This window comes from Triplophysa rosa, linkage group LG11 (genome assembly GCF_024868665.1).
Source record: "Triplophysa rosa linkage group LG11, Trosa_1v2, whole genome shotgun sequence".
In the NCBI taxonomy this organism is placed as follows: Eukaryota; Metazoa; Chordata; class Actinopteri; order Cypriniformes; family Nemacheilidae; genus Triplophysa; species Triplophysa rosa.
Window position 1 is genome coordinate 25,337,383 of NC_079900.1, and position 21,297 is coordinate 25,358,679.

Here is a 21,297-nt window from a genome sequence, read left to right on the forward strand (position 1 = left end):
GTAATGATAGGCGGTCCATTTGCGACACATGCTGAACGCGTTTGACCAATCACAGCAGACTAGACCATTTGACCAATCACAGCAGACTAGACCATCTGACCAATCACAGCAGACTACACTATCTGACCAATCAGATCAGACTACGCTGGCGGAAAGGCGGAGATTACACAGATGAATCGCGGAACGAGTCATTTGAGAGTCAGTCAAGAAGTAAGGTAATAAAAACTGCTTATTATTACGAAATAATAGTATTTTTACATCATGTATGTACATAAACTTGTTGTCGGACACTCCATAAACCAAAATAAGCCCTTAAAAATATTGAGGAATGTACTCTTTAAACAAAGCGTATGGTACATTGACATCTAGCGGTTGAGCTTGGTATCGCAGTCTAAATTAAAAATATTGGAGAGGCAAGTTTAGCCGAGTAACGCTTCTCCTGGGTTTCTTTTGCTTGTTATCAGAAATAATCTATAGACACTCTATTATTTGCGAATGTGTACCGGAAGTTAAGGGCAGTCCACGAAGGTGCACATGCGCAGTAACGTTTGTTTATGTTGTTGCTTTGAAACTGTCTATATGGATCTGAGGAAAGAGAATTAGTGTTTGTGTAGCTCTTTAATGGAAGGGGGGGATTTTGGAGGATGTGCTGATGCATTTGGGTCCAGAGAGGCCAAAGCTAAGAGCGTAGGCAGGTTTGTTTGCTGTGAGTGGGAAACTTACGGCTTCCTGCAGGAGCTGCTCCAGGGAGTAAATTCTGGGCCGGTTTCCTCTCTCCCCGTCGATAACAATACTGTAGCTGGAAAGAGCAGAAAGTACAAAGGAGTTATTTTCAGAGCTGTGTGTAATGTTCGGCTGGCCATGTCAAACTCCTACAGAGGGTTCACTTTCATCGGCTGTGACTGATTCTCTTCAGTAACACGTCTGTTGCTGAACAGAGGGCTCAGAGGAAGGGATGTCGCAGTCTGACTCGTGAAACCACTAAGGACTGTGGGAAACTAGTGGGTGAGCTTGCTGCTCATTTCACTGTGTAGCAAATATAATTCAAGTAACTTTTTTTTTTAAGTTTCAAAAATCATGTTTTTTATTGTGCATTCCAATGACAATCAATCAAACTGCAGTTGGTTTGTTTTGATTCAAGCCATAATAAAACACAATAAAAACATAATAACATAATAAAAAACATGATTTTTGAAACTTAAAAAAAAAAAGAGTTCTCATTTTGGAGACAAACTCTTCAAATTGTCTTGTCGACTTTTTAAAGAATTTTATATTTTGGTTGAGGCAATCCCAGAATCCATTATCATCTGAGACGGTGGACAGAGTTGAGGGCAATTCACACACACACAAAAAAACCATTTAGATGTTTTCATAATCCACTTACACATCTGGTGACTCCGTAACTCGTACACGAGCAGCATACAGAAGTTCATCTTCTTTAGTGATGAGAACTTTGAGTCCATCGGTCAGCATCTCTCTGGTGAGCACACAGTTTGGCGGAGCTGCAAGGGAAAAAACAGCTCAAAATATAAATTTCCATTCCAAATGTACTTGAATACATAGCACTCCTAGTATTCCATTAGATGTTTCATAAATCCTTCAACAGTGTATTGTAAAATAAAGCAATACGCCAGGAGAAGTCACATCAGTGGTTTGATCATATTTGAAAGGCATTGTTAAGCATTACAATACATTACGTTGAAAACTCTGCTCACCTGGAGGAGTTCTGCTGTTAGATGAAACCTTCCTCTCCTCATCCTCATCTGAGAAGCTGCTGTCCTCACCTAGACGAAAACCCTCATCTGCCGCAAAGCTCTCCAACAAACGGCTGACCGCTCGACCTTTAGACTGGACCACAGATTATCACTCGTTACATTCTCTGTGTTCATTCTCACATCTCACATCTAAATGTCAGGGTGCCATCAATGCCTTTACATGAAATCTTTCTCCCCAAAAGAAAAGACAAATATTATTAGCTAAATGTTTTTAATGTGTCTTTGTACCTCTCTGAGTCTGGTTCTCCTAGTACTGCTGTTATCAACAGTGTCTGGAGACTGAGCCCTGGTTGACCAGTAACTTCTCCTCTATGGTAACAAAGAAAGAGAATCAACTGGCTGTAGCATCTTACTTATATGGAAACATCAAAGATTAGAAAAACATGTTCGATGATTTTAATTCAATTCTATGATAATTCGTGGACTCTCAAGATAATTTGAAAATAGCAACATTTCCACTAAACTTCATTTCCTCAACAATTTGTTCCCATTATCACGAACTACCCGTGGTGCCATCTGTCCTCATATCCTAACTCAATACATAAGACAGATTTAAACATTAAACTTTATACTTCCGACTATGGTAACAATATGTGAAAATCTTACCGTGGCTCTCAGTATGGAGCTCCTCCGTGTGGCTCTCTTTAGCCTCTCGCTGCTGCTGCCAGGAAACGGCATATTCTTTCTGTAATGAGCTGAGATCCCAGGCCAGTGCTTGTCCTGCAGTCTGGGCCTGCCTGGTCGTCTTCTGACACCTAGCGGTTTGGACACAGTGATGGGGACAGATCTACAGGGTCCCCGTCGCTTTACCTTCACGTCCCCTTCTTTTACAGAGTGAATCTGAGACCCTACACAGTTTCCACACGAAGAAAAAAACACTTGTCGAACCCTCCATAATCCAGGTCACCTTGTTGCTATCTGTGCTGCATCAGGCAAATCATTACTGATACTCTTTTTAAACTTATTCCAATGACACAGACAGCACATAGAAATAAACAGCACTATCAATGGAGGTAATTCATTATTAGTAAATTACCGTAAAGCTCCTGTCGTTCCCTCTTAATCTTTGCCTTTTGATTGGCTTCCAGTTTGACGACAGAGAAAGGGGAGGGACCTGTAATAGCTGAGCTGAACGAAAGGTTCCTGAACGCTGGAGCTTTGATGTCTTGGCCTTCCTCACTGCCATAACTGGCCTCCTCTTCATCTTCCTCTGTATCATGAAAAGAACATTTCAATATGGCTGTTCACATCTGACCACAATGATATGCATACATAATATACTGGATTCACTATAAAGAAGCAACATCTTGAAATCATTTGAATATATTTTTATGTTCAAACATTTGTGCTCCACATGAAATAATAAGTTATTGTGAAGTATTTTGACCATGAGTCTTTCTGTTGTTTGGTTTATTTATATACATTGTGGAGACTTTACATAGATGTAATGACTTCTATACTGTGGAAAAGGTTTTAATGTATACCCTCCCCCTACCCATAAACCCAACCATCACAGAAAACCTTGCATTTTTACATTTTCGAATAAACATCGGTTTGAATTGTTATTGTAGGTGTTTCAGACTTGTATTATCACTGTTGGGATATTTGTTTCCCACAATGAATAGAATCCTGTACATAGTATAAACCTCAAATAGCACTTGTTTTATTAAATCCAAGAGATGAACTGTGACAGGAAGAAGCACACAGACACCAACGAAGATGATTAAAAACGTTGAGAAATTGTGCTACATCAGTGACATCATATGACGTTAGAAATTGGCCAAAACTACGTGAGCATGTAAACACAGCACGCAAGCAGATTACAGCTGCGCGAGCACACTGAAAACGCTCGCGCGTAAAATGTGAACCTGTAGATATCGCAAATCTCTATCTTGAACACGAAAACCTAGATTGTGCACGTAAATCAACACTTGCGAGGGGAAATAACAAACCCCCGAATCAAAGCAGATCGCTCGCGCACAGTATTGACTATATGCGCAAGTGCTACGAGCTGGGATTCTTCGCGCACGCGAGTCATTTTGACTTTTGGCACTAAGGGGGCGGGACACTGCGATTTTGTGACAACAAATGCAATTGGCCCTGCTCTTTTCTGAACTCCCGTTGTGATTGGCTGTTGCTGCCGCCCTCAAGTCGATGACAGAACAGGAGAGATGGCAGAATTGGGAAAAATTGGATCTAAGGAATTCCCATTAAGTAATATTTTATATGTTGGCCCAAATGCAGGAAAACGAATGAGTGCAGTAAGGAGATTTTTAAGAAACACTGGGTAATTAAATAAATACATATTTCAATTTATATGAAAGCACTTCCGGTCTACATTCAACCATAGCAAATGTGCATTACCAGTGGTCACCTTTTTGTAAATTAGCGAGTAATATAGACTTGTAAAATGTGTTATAATTAGGGCTGTCAACGTTAATGCGTTAACGCATGCGATTAATTTTTTCAAATTAACGCGTGAAAAATATTTAACGCAATTAACGCAGCATCCGTTTGTTTTGACATTTTTTGTCTAGCGTTACATTATGTAATCACGCTCTTATTCATGTATAGGCTTTTAAACCACTTAAGCGCGATTTTAAACAGTTGCTTTGTGTTCAATGAAGACAGACAGCTTCTAAACTGTGGGACGCGGCAAAACGCAATGCGAGGTCCAGTCTGGTGTAAATAGTCATGGGCTGAAGGCTGCGTCGGTGAATCTCTGTCAGACAGCGCATCCGTGTTAAGTTCTCTTTAGTGCTTGAATGGATAAAACCATACAAGATTATGTCAGAGAGCCCGTTTTGTCTAGCATTTTCTTAAGCAAGACTTCAAAGTGTAAAATAAAATCTTAAATGAATGCAAAGAGTTGTGAAAATGGGAGTGCGGTGACGGTCAGATCTGCATACTGAGACAGCTCTTAAAGGGGCCACGTTCTTAAACGTGTTGCTGTGACTCCTGTCACTAATGTTAATCAAAGAACAAAATAAAAGAAGAAATCAATGTGATTTTGTAGCTTTAATGAGAATTCTTCTGCATTTAATTTATAATTTAGCATTAAAGACTGTAAAGTGTTTGAGAACTTCCTTCAATTTCTGTATATTTCATGATAGCTCTCAATTATATTGTTGAATGGCTATAATTAATGTTAAAATAATCAATTTAATAGAGACATCAGTTACAGTACTAATATCAAAATGTTTTCTTTCATTCATAAAATGAAGCTGTTAAAGAAATATGTTGTTTCTACATCAATTTGAAGATTAAATGTGAAATTATTCAAATGTAAAAGTATATTTAAAAATATTATTGTTGTGTGATTAATCGTGATTAATCACAGAAAATGTGTGATTAATCCGATTAATTTTTTTAATCGATTGACAGCACTAGTTATAATATAACGTTACATATAATATTGTCCTGTTTTATGAGGTTTCCCAGAGGTTTACCTCTGTTATTTTTAGTTTTCACACACCTGGATTTAAAGTATTAAACATAAGGATTTTTAACATCAACACTGATACTACAGTCTATTGTGATCACTTCAAGAGTGCAGATGGACCGGCTGCTGAAGAATGGGCCGTTGGTGAAAGCGCAGTCTTCAGCATCCGAAGCAATAAGTGCAGAAGTTATAGGCCCGTTCGTTTTATTTATCAAATTCAATTTTCTTCTCCTTTAACTTGTGTGTATTCTGCCTTTAAATGATTGAAATTTTCTGTATTCTTTTTAAGAGGTAAATACATTTTTGTTAAGCGAAAAGCAAGTCTAAAAAAACATAAAACTTGAACAATTTTAAAACAATTTATTTAAAGTTTAAGTTAAAAATGTCATAAAAACAATAATTCATTATTTGTTAATAACGTTTAGTGAGAAAGATATCGCTTTTCAAATTATGTCACCAGACAGTCCTATCATATGGATATAGACTTTATATTATTTCACGTGTTCTTGTTAAAGAAAACCAAGCTATTTGAGCATGTGAAAGTCGGCTTCCTATTCCGGCTGTAGAGGAATTCCTTCATCTGCTCAGCAGACTCTGAGACAGACAGACGACTATGAAGCGAGTTGATTTGTATTTTTTTGTTTTAATCAATTTGATAAATGCAATTTCAAACTTTGCTTATCTAAATCAGATGACGCTATTCTCTAATCTCAGTTTTAGCCCATTTTTCCATCAAGTTAGATTTTTGGACTAACCCTACCGCTGCCTTTCATGCATTAAATTTCTAGTTCAAATACCAGCGTTTATAATCTTAACGTAATTGTATATGTAGCTTTTAGATTGTGAACACTGAATTTATGAACACTCCAATGAAAACACTGGCCCCCCTCACTTTGTACGCCCTAGGGGTATTTAAACGTGGAACATCGAAAACGTTAAATTATATTATATATATATATATTAGGGATGTAACGGTATTGTAAATATCGAAGTATCGCGATAGCATTTTTTTCCTATACTATCGTGGTCGCATGACGATAGATCTTCCAGGCAAAGTGTAGTTTTTTCAGCCGAATGGAGCGAGTTGAGGGAAGCGAGAACTACAATTCCCATCAACCCATTCGTGCCCATCATCCTCTGCGCTCTGCTGCCGCCCGCTACAGATCAAGTTGAGCGAAAATGGCGGATGCCGCTAGTGGCATAGAAACGGATTTACAAATTGTTGAAGTTAGGGCTGGGCGGAATGACGGAATATTCTGTTACCGCGGAATAAAATGTCAACCGTAAGAGATTTTTCTATTCCATGTATTCCGCGGAATGTAAATAAGTAGGCATGGTTAACTCGGCGCTCTGCAAATTAGGCGCTATTCTGAAAAAAAACTAATGAATTAATCCACCCGTAACAAATGAACGTATCAAACATTCTTTTGACCTTATTTCAGTCTGTAGTTTAGTGATCCGCTCCAGTCCGGCGTGTTCTCTCTCACCCGCAGTGCTCGTGCAGGGATCTGCGCCAGCATTTAAAAAAGCTCATTCTCAACACGTATTTCAGAAGTCAGGTTGTTTTGAAAAGCTGTTAATAGTTTTATAAAGTTTAACTTCAGGCGAGCCAAGGTGAAACTTGCGTTGAAATGCGCGATGATGCGCGTGAGCGCTTTGATGTGACGCGCTTCTACCTCCAGTTTTGGGAGACGCGTGAGGAGTCACCAGAGACTCGCAGTGCAAAAACAAGCCCGAGAATAAACAAACCTAAAGACAGAGAGTCGCAACACACTAAAAGTGCTCATCTAATGAGAGTGAAGAGCGATAAAGACCTACAGTACAGACCCCATGAACACCAGTTTAGTCATATACTGTACTCTCATTGTTTGTGCATATTCATACTTTATTGTTATATATGTTGTCTATCTTCCTACTGTATACATATGATATAGCCAGAAGATAAATATGAATAAATAATACATCTGATTATCAGAACTTAATTTGATATCTTTAGTACATTTTCATAACTTACCTACATTTTAACTATGGTGAGCATTTAAATGAACTGTAATAAATAAATTAGTTAAATCAATCTAAGAAAAATGAGGTATAAAATATAAAATTATAATGGGAGATTGTTTCATGAATATATCGTTACCGTGAAATAAAATTACTCATCCTTGAAATAGATTTTTGGCCATTCCTCCCACCTCTAGTTGAAGCTAAAGCGAATTATAAATCGCATGTGTGGAAGCATTTCGGTTTTCCCGTAACAAGAAACGAGAAAAGGTGACGGACAGACAAAAAACAATATGCAGACACTGCCAGACTGCGGTGAAGAACAATTCGGGGAATACGACTAATTGAAGAGCCATTTGTTACATCACCCCGAAAAGTTTCATGATGATACGAGGAGAAAAAAAATAGCAGTGAGTGAAGCAGTGAATGAGGCGAGTACCTGACTGGTTGTGAGTTGTTAAAAGTTGACAAACAACTCGAACTTTTTTCATTTTAATTTTTTCAATGTTCATGTTCTCAATTTTTATGTTATTAATTTTTATGCTATTATATTACTGTTCTTTGCACTTTAAAATTACCTAATCTAAAAATAATAAATGTGATCTTTGTTCAGTCATAGTTTAATAAACACTTATGACCACATTTTTCCAAGTCTTCATTTGTTTTGTTTTTTTTCCTGCACAAAATTCAATAAATATCGTACGTAGTCTTCATAACGAGGTACTATGTTGAATCGTGAAATGTTTGAATACCGTTTACATTCCCCTAATATGATTGATAATATATATATATATAATTATTTTATAATATAAACGGTCAGTTCTGGTCCTTGATTCTGATTGGTGAGCGCGAGTTCTAAGCCGTTATAAAATACCCCAATTATAACTGGCTGACCGCACTTACATAGCCTAAATATCATTTTATTTACTTTATTATGAAACCTTGCTAACGCATATGGAATAACCAGTTTTATAAAAGCAATAAGCCCCGCGAAGGCAGTCGGTTACAGTGCATTTTATAACAGCTAAGGAGCGTTGTGGCACGACGTGACGGCCCAAGAACCCGCTTCTTGGGGCTTATTGCTTTATATACATATATACAATGTTATATTATAACACATTTTACAAGTCTATATTACTCGCTAATTTACAAAAAGGTGACCACTGGTAATGCACATTTGCTATGGTTGAATGAAGACCGGAAGTGCTTTCATATAAATTGAAATATGTATTTATTTAATTACCCAGTGTTTCTTAAAAATCTCCTTACTGCACTCATTCGTTTTCCTGCATTTGGGCCAACATATAAAATATTACTTAATGGGAATTCCTTAGATCCAATTTTTCCCAATTCTGCCATCTCTCCTGTTCTGTCATCGACTTGAGGGCGGCAGCAACAGCCAATCACAACGGGAGTTCAGAAAAGAGCAGGGCCAATTGCATTTGTTGTCACAAAATCGCAGTGTCCCGCCCCCTTAGTGCCAAAAGTCAAAATGACTCGCGTGCGCGAAGAATCCCAGCTCGTAGCACTTGCGCATATAGTCAATACTGTGCGCGAGCGATCTGCTTTGATTCGGGGGTTTGTTATTTCCCCTCGCAAGTGTTGATTTACGTGCACAATCTAGGTTTTCGTGTTCAAGATAGAGATTTGCGATATCTACAGGTTCACATTTTACGCGCGAGCGTTTTCAGTGTGCTCGCGCAGCTGTAATCTGCTTGCGAGCTGTGTTTACAAGCTCACGTAGTTTTGGCCAATTTCTAACGTCATAGACATCACAAAGCTTTTCTTACATGAGACACTCACCTTGCTCAGAGGACTCGCTCTCTGGGGGGGACGTCTCCCTGTCCTCATCCACCTCCTGTCTCCTACCCTGCGGGGTCCTGCCCCCTGAATGCTGCAAACAAGTTGCGGTTCCAGCACTTTTCTTCCGTCCCCTTTTAATCGCCGCTGGTTCGTGCCTCTTCCAGCCCTCCTGTGGCCCACTGTCCCCACTGGTGCCTGAAGAAGAGCAAGACACAATCATTTGCATGCCAACTGCATACACACTAATAGACAAATTCACTTTAGCTCATAATCATTTCAGCAATAATTTAGCATTCAGAACGTTCAGTTTACAGTACAATATTTCAATGGGTGATAGAGCTGCAATAGATGTATGAAAGTGACACATTATTAGACTAGCAAGAAATCAAAAAATAAATACTTATAAGAGTGCCAAACTTCTCAAGATTTTGAAAAAAAGAAAGAAGCTTGCCACATGACAAATAATCTTCTGATTTGATGTGGGGGCTCACGTAAGCACTTGTAATGATTGTAGTATGCAGGTTATGATGGGTGTTACCTGTATCACTCAAGCTCTCAGACTCATTGGCTGTGCTGGGTAGTCTGGAGTCAGGTTTGGAGGGACTCTGGATGGAGTACAGGTTCTTAGACAACGAGGAAGACTCTCTGTCCTGTGACAAAGCTCCAGATAAGGGTCGTCCACCTGAGACCTTCTGCTTGAATTGTGTTATGTGTTGATCATGGAGACTGTTGTTCCGGCAACACTGTGACTTCATCTAAAAGAAAGTGATGAATAGCAAAGGAGAAGACGGCAACAAATAGATGTCAATATCAAGACCTGAATGTCAGGACATCCAGATTCTGAATGTGGCCATTCAGCTCCAAAATAAGTAATAGAAAAACATTCATGTATCATAAAATGTACATGAATTGGGCACTATATTTCTAATCTTCTGAAGCAATACAAAAGCTTTGTTTTTCATTTTCACTGATGATCTTCAAATGCCATATGAGAGCTGCATTAAAGGTTTAAGAGAATAACGTTTATTGTTCACACAAATCAACCATATAACATCAAATTACCAAGAGCATAAAACTGTATGATTTATAAAACTTTTACGGCTCTTCATTTCAGAGCTTCAGAGCACCTTGTCACTATTACTAATTGTCATTGTGTAGAAAATAGTAGCATATAGAAAATATCAATGTGTTGTCTTTCAGGTATAAATTCGAATGAACTTTTATTTTGAAGAGACTCTTGATTTGAAGGGTTTTTGTCCCGACGAAAAGTTCCTGGTTCTCGGGTTGTTTTTGGTCAGTAGTTGAGGAGGCTAGCCGGATCTACTCAGATACATTTCTGTGTTCTACTGCATGTATTCAACACTGTAAACGCCACAGAGGCAACATCGTAAGTGAATAATTTCATAGTTACATTCATTAGTTAGCGATAAAAAANCAGGACTGCCGCATACTGGATGTTTTTCCCTTTTCACACCATTCTTTGTAAACCCTAGAAATGGTTGTGCGTGAAAATCCCAGTAACTGAGCAGATTGTGAAATACTCAGACCGGCCCGTCTGGCACCAACAACCATGCCACGCTCAAAATTGCTTAAATCACCTTTCTTTCCCATTCTGACATTCAGTTTGGAGTTCAGGAGATTGTCTTGACCAGGACCACACCCCTAAATGCATTGAAGCAACTGCCATGTGATTGGTTGATTAGATAATTGCATTAATGAGAAATTGAACAGGTGTTCCTAATAATCCTTTAGGTGAGTGTACATATATACTAGGGCTGGGCGATATGGCAAAAAAGTAAACTCGATAGTTTTTTTCTATATTGATCGATAACGATATTTATTACGATATATATTTAATTAAAAAACTGTATTAAAAGAATCTATTTAAATAGTTTATTAACAAAAGTTAACCTTTAACCAGTTAAAATTCAATTAGATTAATGCACTGTTGCAACACAGAGGATATAACGCCATAAACAACATGTAGCAGTTCATTCAGTCTCATTTTGACTCAATTGACTCGTTAAGTAAAGGGAGTTTTCATTCAGTACATTCAACCAATGAAAGGGCTCCGTTACTGCGTACATTCGAACGCTATTGGCTCAGCACCTGCGCACATACATAACGCTGCAATAAAGTCTTGCTCGAGTAGTGGGATTCATTTAATGCATTCTAGTGAACCTTAGTCTTTCAAAAAGACATCTCACATAAACTGTAGTACATTTCTTTAATCATGCAGGCATCTTACATACAAGGTTCAATATTTTAATGTGCACACAAACTCACTTCATTACATCTCTAATCTGTACAGGGCAGCGCTCGTTTGTTTCATAAGCACCAGCTCATGTTAGCAGATATGTTAACGATGGATATAAAAACGTTTATGCTTGAGTTTCGAAGTAACTCACTTGCAATTGCGCATCAAGTTTGTTTTGTTTAACCGGCGATTGCGAAAAAAAGTAAGAGCCTTGATAAACCGCGTGATGACAACTCGAGGTTAGTTTCACTTTTGTTTCCGCTTCCGGTCATGTTTTCCTCCTCGTGTTGAGTTTTCTTTGCCAAGTGCAGTATGAAATGGACTTTGTACTTTGACGCGCATGATAAAAGCTGCACGCTGACTGACTGTTGTTGCGTTTATTCTGCGTTCTGTTAGACTGTAAAATTAATCCATATCGAGTCAAAATGCCAATAGCTTATCATCGTTTTTGAAATACATTCTATCGCGATTCGATATGATATCGTTTATCGGCACAGCCCTAATATATACAATGTTATATTATAACACATTTTACTAATCTATATTACTCGCTAATCTACAAAAAGGTGACCACTGGTCCACATTTGCTATGGCTGAATATGCTTTCATATAAATGTTTTAAATATGTTTTATATTAACCCAGTGTTTCTAAAAAATCTCCTTACTGCACTCATTAGTTTTCCTGCATTTGGGCCAACATATAAAATATAACTTAATGGGAATTCCTTAGATCCAAATTTTCACAATTCTGCCATCTCTCCTGTTCTGTCATCGACTTAAGGGCGGCAGCAACAGCCAATCACAACGGGAGTTCCAGAAAAGAGCAGGGCCAATTGCATTTGTCGTCACAAAATCACAGTGTCCCACCCCCTTACCCTTAGTGCCAAAAGTCAAAATGACTTGCGCGCGCGAAGAATCCCAGCTCGCGCCGCGTAGAGTAGCACTTGCGCGTGTAGTCAATACTGTGCGAGAGCGATCTGCTTTGATTCGGCGGTTTGTTATTTCCCCTCGCAAGTGTTGATTTACGTGCACAATCTAGGTTTTCGTGTTCATGTTAGAGATTTGCAATATCTACAGGTACACATTTTACGCGTGAGCGTTTTAAGTGTGCTTGCGCAGCTGTAATCTGCTTGCGCGCTGTGTTTACACGCTCACGTAGTTTTGTCCAATTTCTAACGACATAGACATCACAAAGCATTTCTTACAAGAGACACTCACCTTGCTCAGAGGACTCGCTCTCTGGGGGGGACGTCTCCCTGTCCTCATCCACCTCCTGTCTCCTACCCTGCGGGGTCCTGCCCCCTGAATGCTGCAAACAAGTTGCGGTTCCAGCACTTTTCTTCCGTCCCCTTTTAATCGCCGCTGGTTCGTGCCTCTTCCAGCCCTCCTGTGGCCCACTGTCCCCACTGGTGCCTGAAGAAGAGCAAGACACAATCATTTGCATGCCAACTGCATACACACTAATAGACAAATTCACTTTAGCTCATAATCATTTCAGCAATAATTTAGCATTCAGAACGTTCAGTTTACAGTACAATATTTCAATGGGTGATAGAGCTGCAATAGATGTATGAAAGTGACACATTATTAGACTAGCAAGAAATCAAAAAATAAATACTTATAAGAGTGCCAAACTTCTCAAGATTTTGAAAAAAAGAAAGAAGCTTGCCACATGACAAATAATCTTCTGATTTGATGTGGGGGCTCACGTAAGCACTTGTAATGATTGTAGTATGCAGGTTATGATGGGTGTTACCTGTATCACTCAAGCTCTCAGACTCATTGGCTGTGCTGGGTAGTCTGGAGTCAGGTTTGGAGGGACTCTGGATGGAGTACAGGTTCTTAGACAACGAGGAAGACTCTCTGTCCTGTGACAAAGCTCCAGATAAGGGTCGTCCACCTGAGACCTTCTGCTTGAATTGTGTTATGTGTTGATCATGGAGACTGTTGTTCCGGCAACACTGTGACTTCATCTAAAAGAAAGTGATGAATAGCAAAGGAGAAGACGGCAACAAATAGATGTCAATATCAAGACCTGAATGTCAGGACATCCAGATTCTGAATGTGGCCATACAGCTCCAAAATAAGTAATAGAAAAACATTCATGTATCATAAAATGTACATGAATTGGGCACTATATTTCTAATCTTCTGAAGCAATACAAAAGCTTTGTTTTTCATTTTCACTGATGATCTTCAAATGCCATATGAGAGCTGCATTAAAGGTTTAAGAGAATAACGTTTATTGTTCACACAAATCAACCATATAACATCAAATTACCAAGAGCATAAAACTGTATGATTTATAAAACTTTTACGGCTCTTCATTTCAGAGCTTCAGAGCACCTTGTCACTATTACTAATTGTCATTGTGTAGAAAATAGTAGCATATAGAAAATATCAATGTAAACATTTTTCTATATTCTTTTATCGCATTGTATATAATATTATTGAAAAATCTAATAATTAATTAATTAACTAATAATGTAATACTTATTTTTGGCGACCTACATCTTTGATTAAAAAGTACTAGCTAATGCTAAAAACATGATGTTAGCAGTAATGGAGGAAGAATAATATGAGTCAGAATAAGACTTCTGTTTCGTGCACCTTACAAATAGAGGACAAATAGAATCATCATAAAAGACACAAACCTGTGTGGAACTCAGACGGTTGAACCCTCGACTGGACAATTTTTTCTTCTTCTTCTGAGGGTCTCTGCAGCCCCGATGTTCCTCTGCCAATGGACTTGATGCTGTTCCCACCAATCTGCCAATCAAACAACAGCACAAACAGGAAGCATCACTTAGTGATTCTGGATCCCAGTGAATCCCATCTTTTGCTTCTGTTCGGATTTGTTAAGGCTTTGAATGATTCACTCGACATATTTGTTCAATGAGAATTCAGAATGAATGACGAAACATCGAGCAGATCTATAATTTTCCTACATCTTCAGAGTCAGAATAAGAATGCTTCATGCACCTTGAAGATTCATGTAAAAACACTCACAAACGAAACATCTCTACAGCTCAGGCAGTGGTGACATAAAATAAGAGATGGAAGAGAGACCGAGGCTCAGCCACGGGCGTCTCAGCGAGCTCAGATCGTTGACTCCTCTTCTTCTGATGAGTATTGGGAAAAATCATAAGGCACGAAAAAACACGGTCTTCACACCTCTTGCTTGAGGAACCGCGATCAGACAGCTGTCCTGCCGTCCAGAAAAAAAGCCCAGCGTGAACTACCACGGGAGATTTCTGCTACAAAAAAAGGGCAGAGCGAGCCGCTGAGGGCGCTGCGTTTGTGTTTGACGCTTTTGTTATGGGTGTATGTCAGTGCTCTTGCAGCTGTATTTCCATATCAGTGAGGCAGCGTGTTCCCCTTTCGGCTGTGAATGCAGCCTGGGAGAGAATACCCTTGAATTTCCCTGGAAACCTGCCCGACAGACCACACGAACACAAGATGGGCGGCATTTAGACAAAAGATTACCTTCCATCCTCCAGCATGGAGCTGAGCGCTAGTGTGCCGTCAGTCATATGTGCTTGAAGGGCTTTGTTTAATCTGTGGCAGACATTGCACCAGAGGATGTCTTCGCAAAAGCCTCACTGAGATTTGCACTTATGTGCTCCTGCTTAACTAACGTTACAGCTCAGAGTTGCTCTTTCATAGCTCAGGAAACTTAAAGGCGGTCTCAGTTATGTTTCAATTATCAACTTTGTTGTAGGTGTTTCTCTTATATTTAATATGCCTAAAAGGTTTAGACTTTTTCTCCACTTCCTGTTCATGTGTGCTCAATGACAGTCTTCAAGAAACTATTGAGATGTTATAAAATCAGACTAGCTGTGTTTTATCTGAAATGGCTGTATGTGTGTGTGTGTACATGTTAATGTGCATGTGATTGACAGGCAAGGGGACATAGGGCACACTCTCCCCGTGAGGTAGACCCCACCGAGGCACGAACTGACAAACATAACGTGACACATGCCCTCTCCGCGCTGAACGCTCAGGGCATCTAATTAAACAGAATTCAGTCTCTCTCTCTCTCACACACACACAGATGTAAACACACACTCTCACTGGGCTTCTGTAACCGCAAGGAATAATAAGCCCACAGCGTCAAACACACACACATTCAGACAGGACGTGAGTTGTCACCTACTGACCCACTGCCCTCAATCACATGGAAAGCAGCAAGTGACAAAAACACGTCTTGCATAGCATCTCCAGCTCCAGAAGAAACACTGAACGAGTAAATTAATCTGCAGCTCATTATGCAATGCAGTGTCACTCTGTGATACCCACGAGTACAACATAAAGTGGTAACAACATGCCCACATCATAAAACAAATTACAAGCGCTAGTTCAAAATCTACAGTGTGATGTTTAAAATGTCACAAAAATTCAGATTTTGATTACATTTCCACTTTACAGATCAGGTTCCGTGCTGGTTATCTTAGTACTTGAACAATAATTGCTTCCTTATCTTACACCGATTTGCAAAGGTAAGGTTATAATCATGAATTGGTAGTGTCAGGATTGTGTTCAGGGAGAGAACCCACCTCCTCTAGTGGTGAGGTTAAGAATTGCAACCAATGACTTACTCCACCCCTCCCTTTCGAACATAACGTATTTAAGAAACTACTTTGGTAAAAGGAGGGAACAATTCTATGGCTCACAGGTCCAGCAAGGCTTTATAGTGATTCCTGAGCGCCATTCCAGAGCGCAAGAACATTTTCAGATTTTCATGAAAGATTATGAGGGTATATGTGAATAAAAAAATTAATTAATGACCCACACAGATAAATTATTTATAACAAACACTACAATGTTCCATTAAAGATTAAGAATTGTCAGATTTGATGGAGACTTTATAGCCCAGTAAAACATCTTAGTTTGTTTTAAGTTACTGTAAACATGAAAAAGTAATGACTTGCTGATCAGTAACTTAAGAACAACTTTCCAACAGTCTTGGCACAGCACTGTCAAGAGTATTTGAGCAAAATAAAGCACAAATCATGTAAGAATGTGTGTTAAAACTGAACACGATGAAAGTAATTTCATTTTTGCATTTTCAAAAATGCTATCAATAGCTAGCGGTGGTTGCTATACACACTACCCACATGTATAAATACACACACTGTCCTAAGTGAGCGCCTGTATGTCCGGGTGTCATTGTCATGCAAAATCTTGGCAGAAGTAGGCATATTGTAGACAGAAAGAGGTGACATGACAGTTGGACAGCTATTGCAATTCAAGAGAAAGAAGAAGAAAAAAGAGCAAGTGCAGGGTTTTTTAAGTGTCTATAACCCTCTTCAAAGCTACAGCTGCAACACTGACAGATCCACTCAAGAGCTTCACTCTTAAACCTCTTACATCGCTCAGTTACTAGTGAGTGGTCCACTCCCTACCTGGGCAGCTGTCTTCTCTGGCAGCATCCTAGCCCAAATACCTCTCATAAGTAACTGACCTGGAATGCTCTCAATAGGCAACAGAAAATAACACTAGTCACATGAAGCACACATGTGACTCGCCTTATTATAGTCAAGTCAAGTCAAGTCAAGTCAAAGTTTATTTATAGAGCACTTTCAACACCACTATAATGGACCAAAGTGCTGTACAGCAATAGAAAAAAATGTAAGTCAACAATGTAAATGACAACAATGTAAAACAATATAAATCAACAACATACCATCACACTAAAAACATCGATAGTACCAATACTGAAATAGCCCAAAAGGTTTGGACCCAGTCAAACACCAAAAGCCTTCGAAAATAGGTAGGTCTTTAAATTCTTTTTAAAAGTGTCCAGACTTGGGGATACCTTCAGTGATATGGGTAACGCATCCATAGAGCAGGGGCTTTCACAGAGAAAGCACGGTCTCCACTACGCCTCAACCGAGATCGTGGAACAGTCAGCAGCATACTATGGGAGGACCGCAATGAGCGTTGAGTTCTGTAGGGGGTCAACATGTCCTCTATATACTCCGGTGCCTGACGATTTAAAGCCTTATACACAAGCATCAGTACTTTATATTGTATTCTGTATATTACAGGTAGCCAGTGCAAAGACTCCAACACAGGGGTTATATGCTCCCATTTCTTAGTGTTTATAGAGTTTGACATAAGCATGATACTAGACTAAACCCATAATGCAGTACTAAGCATAGGTCAGACAACAGACAGCATAAACAGTCATGGTATTCTTTGAAGTACTTAGATTATTCAAATTACTCAGAGGAGTACTCAAGAGTATTCAGATCTAAATACCATATGACAATATTTATTACCATAGCATACATCAAATGGACTCCGATGTTGTCAGAAGTCAGGATATCAGTTTCCGGTTTAATTTCTAAAATGACTTAACATGCCTAAACAACGACTGGGGAAAAACACATTATTAAATAATTTTTTATCACCGATGTCAAACATCAGCATGATGTTCTCAGTTTGCGCTGCCTTGAGCTGAACTGTTTCCTTATAACGGACTTCTATGGAGGAGAAAACACGTAACGTGATTTATCTAATCAGTGGAATAACGGCTTGTTCTTTTGNAAGAAGAAAAAAGAGCAAGTGCAGGGTTTTTTAAGTGTCTATAACCCTCTTCAAAGCTACAGCTGCAACACTGACAGATCCACTCAAGAGCTTCACTCTTAAACCTCTTACATCGCTCAGTTACTAGTGAGTGGTCCACTCCCTACCTGGGCAGCTGTCTTCTCTGGCAGCATCCTAGCCCAAATACCTCTCATAAGTAACTGACCTGGAATGCTCTCAATAGGCAACAGAAAATAACACTAGTCACATGAAGCACACATGTGACTCGCCTTATTATAGTCAAGTCAAGTCAAGTCAAGTCAAAGTTTATTTATAGAGCACTTTCAACACCACTATAATGGACCAAAGTGCTGTACAGCAATAGAAAAAAATGTAAGTCAACAATGTAAATGACAACAATGTAAAACAATATAAATCAACAACATACCATCACACTAAAAACATCGATAGTACCAATACTAAAATAGCCCAAAAGGTTTGGACCCAGTCAAACACCAAAAGCCTTCGAAAATAGGTAGGTCTTTAAATTCTTTTTAAAAGTGTCCAGACTTGGGGATACCTTCAGTGATATGGGTAACGCATTCCATAGAGCAGGGGCTTTCACAGAGAAAGCACGGTCTCCACTACGCCTCAACCGAGATCGTGGAACAGTCAGCAGCATACTATGGGAGGACCGCAATGAGCGTTGAGTTCTGTAGGGGGTCAACATGTCCTCTATATACTCCGGTGCCTGACGATTTAAAGCCTTATACACAAGCATCAGTACTTTATATTGTATTCTGTATATTACAGGTAGCCAGTGCAAAGACTCCAACACGGGTTATATGCTCCCATTTCTTAGTGTTTATAGAGTTTGACATAAGCATGATACTAGACTAAACCCATAATGCAGTACTAAGCATAGGTCAGACAACAGACAGCATAAACAGTCATGGTATTCTTTGAAGTACTTAGATTATTCAAATTACTCAGAGGAGTACTCAAGAGTATTCAGATCTAAATACCATATGACAATATTTATTACCATAGCATACATCAAATGGACTCCGATGTTGTCAGAAGTCAGGATATCAGTTTCCGGTTTAATTTCTAAAATGACTTAACATGCCTAAACAACGACTGGGGAAAAACACATTATTAAATAATTTTTTATCACCGATGTCAAACATCAGCATGATGTTCTCAGTTTGCGCTGCCTTGAGCTGAACTGTTTCCTTATAACGGACTTCTATGGAGGAGAAAACACGTAACGTGATTTATCTAATCAGTGGAATAACGGCTTGTTCTTTTGACAACAGATAACGTTAGTGTTTATTACACATAAAATTTGACAGAGATGTGTCGCTGTTTAGGTATGTTAAGACGTTTTAAAAAAAACTGATATCCCGACCTCTGACAACATCGGAAGTTCGTCACTAAGCTTTGTGCACAGAGCCCATTCGTAAAACTATCTGATAACATCACCGTACTACACTACATAACACCACAACATTTTTTTTAAAAATAAAAATTAAAGCTGTTAACAATCACTACGATTACCATGGTACAGTACTAGTAAATTGTGGATTGCAGCTTTAATTGTAGTTATAATTATGTAATTAAATATGTATTACATGTTGTTCTTTACTGCTCTTCATCTTTCATTGCTATTATAAAAGCTACATTCATGATAGAAGGCAGAAAGCAGATACTTAATATCTTATTCACACACACAAAGACACACACATGCACAAGCACGCCCACACAAACACACCGATTCATTGATTGGGTGTTTGTTAAAGTGACCTCCCCTTGATCTGGCCTGCACTGACCCCAGTGCTAAACGACAGGAATCTCTCACATTCCTGGCAATGAAATAGATTAAAGGGAGAATTCACAGTGCTCTGATAACATCCACCACCCGCTGAACCCCTCACGCCATTCACATCAGCTATTAGCACATACACACACACACATACAACACACAAGTGTGTATTGACAGACATGCACACACAAAGTATACATCCACAGATTTAACATACTGTCCTAGTTCACACACTCAGACCATGCCGAAAAACAGGGAACAGGGACTCTCTCCAGAAGATACACAGATGTGGCTGCCCGTGATGTGCAACCACATGCATGTAATGCAGTTCAGACTCAGTGCTGATGGGGAAAGATAAGGTGTAACTGGACTTCCTCACTGAGTTCCTCTATTTCCTGTTTATGGTTTGAGGAGTCATCGGCTGGGTTATGCTGATATAAAAGGCTTATCTAATGTGTTTACTTTGTGTGTGAGAGAGAAACAGGCCAGAAAGACTGAAGGACAGAATTGACTTACTTGACTTTTTTCTGAGGTTCTGTAAGGATCCCAGAGCCGAGGCCAGGAGCTGATTTTCGTTTGCGTGGTCTGCCAGGGCCTCGACGGGCAGGACTACGAGGATTCTCTTCTTTTCTGAAAGAAGGGTTACAGCAGTAGTCAGTAAATAAATATAAAACATTTTAATTTGGTAAGTCTTCAGAGTAACACAAAATTAATTTTCAAAAAATTATGTTCATAGTGACTCTGTCAAACTTAATAAATGCCAAAAGAACTGTTAAAACAAATGAAATATTATCAGAAAATACCATTCGTCATTGAAATGTAACTGAAATTCCCCCCACTGAAGCTTGCTGCATCCCATTTGAGTACTACATGCATGTAAGTCTGGACATGAATGCAGACCACATGTGAGATTCAGCAGAGATGAACATTATCAGTGAAAAAAACATTTTCGTTTGAAACATGTCAGTTTGGAACCATAGCTAAGCAAATAATAACTGACATGTTAAAGTTAAGCGTTGTACATGAATTGGAAGGAATTGGAATATTGTGACAAAGAAGCCGTATGTGTTGAGTTCTGCATTAATGGTTAGGCTCATTTATAGTGAAAGTGAACATGTAATCACTAAACTGGTGCTTACTGGTGATCATGCTTCCGCTGGAGTTTGGCCAGTTCCTTCTGTTTCTCTTTGTATTGCTGTTGCAGCTCTGCTAGCCTCATCCGCATCGCCAGCTCCTGCCCATCCATACTGTCCAAAGCACCTTTCACTGGACACACCTTGAGCAACCAAACAAAACTTAGGTCAGTGGTTCCAGTCCTGGATAAAAATTTCCAGCTCTGACTTAACACATTCCTTCTAAATACCAATCAATAGACATATAAAGCAATCTATAGACATAACTTGCTGCTGAATTTGATAGAAAAAGCAAACAAGTAAAACCCGCTCATGACGAGGTGTCCAGCTGCATTTTCTGCGCAAGTTGAGAGTTCTTCGGGCGGGATATTGCTTCTCGACATCTGCAGTGCTGTTCTCCACTGAGCTTAATTCAAGGGCACGAGCTGTTGCCAAAGTAGCAAGACTATGTAGATCAAAAATCCATTGCTCCTCTCCTTTAATGACATAAAAAAAACATAAAAGGTGTGTATTGTGACCAGAAATATTGTG

At 39.2% G+C, this 21,297-nt stretch overlaps 1 protein-coding gene across 1 annotated transcript in view; it reads right to left on the bottom strand.

Annotated features, from left to right (window-relative positions):
- LOC130561781 (BAH and coiled-coil domain-containing protein 1) overlaps positions 1–21,297 on the bottom strand; it is an 81,749-nt gene that overhangs the window by 23,371 nt on the left and 37,081 nt on the right. Inside the window, exons 14-28 of the mRNA XM_057346354.1 lie at positions 21,073–21,242; positions 20,773–20,909; positions 20,150–20,263; positions 13,932–14,046; positions 13,035–13,251; positions 12,484–12,691; positions 9,990–9,996; positions 9,560–9,776; positions 9,022–9,216; positions 2,812–2,985; positions 2,382–2,623; positions 2,004–2,084; positions 1,716–1,848; positions 1,385–1,502; positions 724–799 (exon numbers count right to left, since the gene is read on the bottom strand). Of these exons, the coding sequence (XP_057202337.1) occupies positions 724–799; positions 1,385–1,502; positions 1,716–1,848; positions 2,004–2,084; positions 2,382–2,623; positions 2,812–2,985; positions 9,022–9,216; positions 9,560–9,776; positions 9,990–9,996; positions 12,484–12,691; positions 13,035–13,251; positions 13,932–14,046; positions 20,150–20,263; positions 20,773–20,909; positions 21,073–21,242 (2,204 nt within the window). The remainder of the gene's footprint in view (positions 1–723; positions 800–1,384; positions 1,503–1,715; positions 1,849–2,003; positions 2,085–2,381; positions 2,624–2,811; positions 2,986–9,021; positions 9,217–9,559; positions 9,777–9,989; positions 9,997–12,483; positions 12,692–13,034; positions 13,252–13,931; positions 14,047–20,149; positions 20,264–20,772; positions 20,910–21,072; positions 21,243–21,297) is intronic.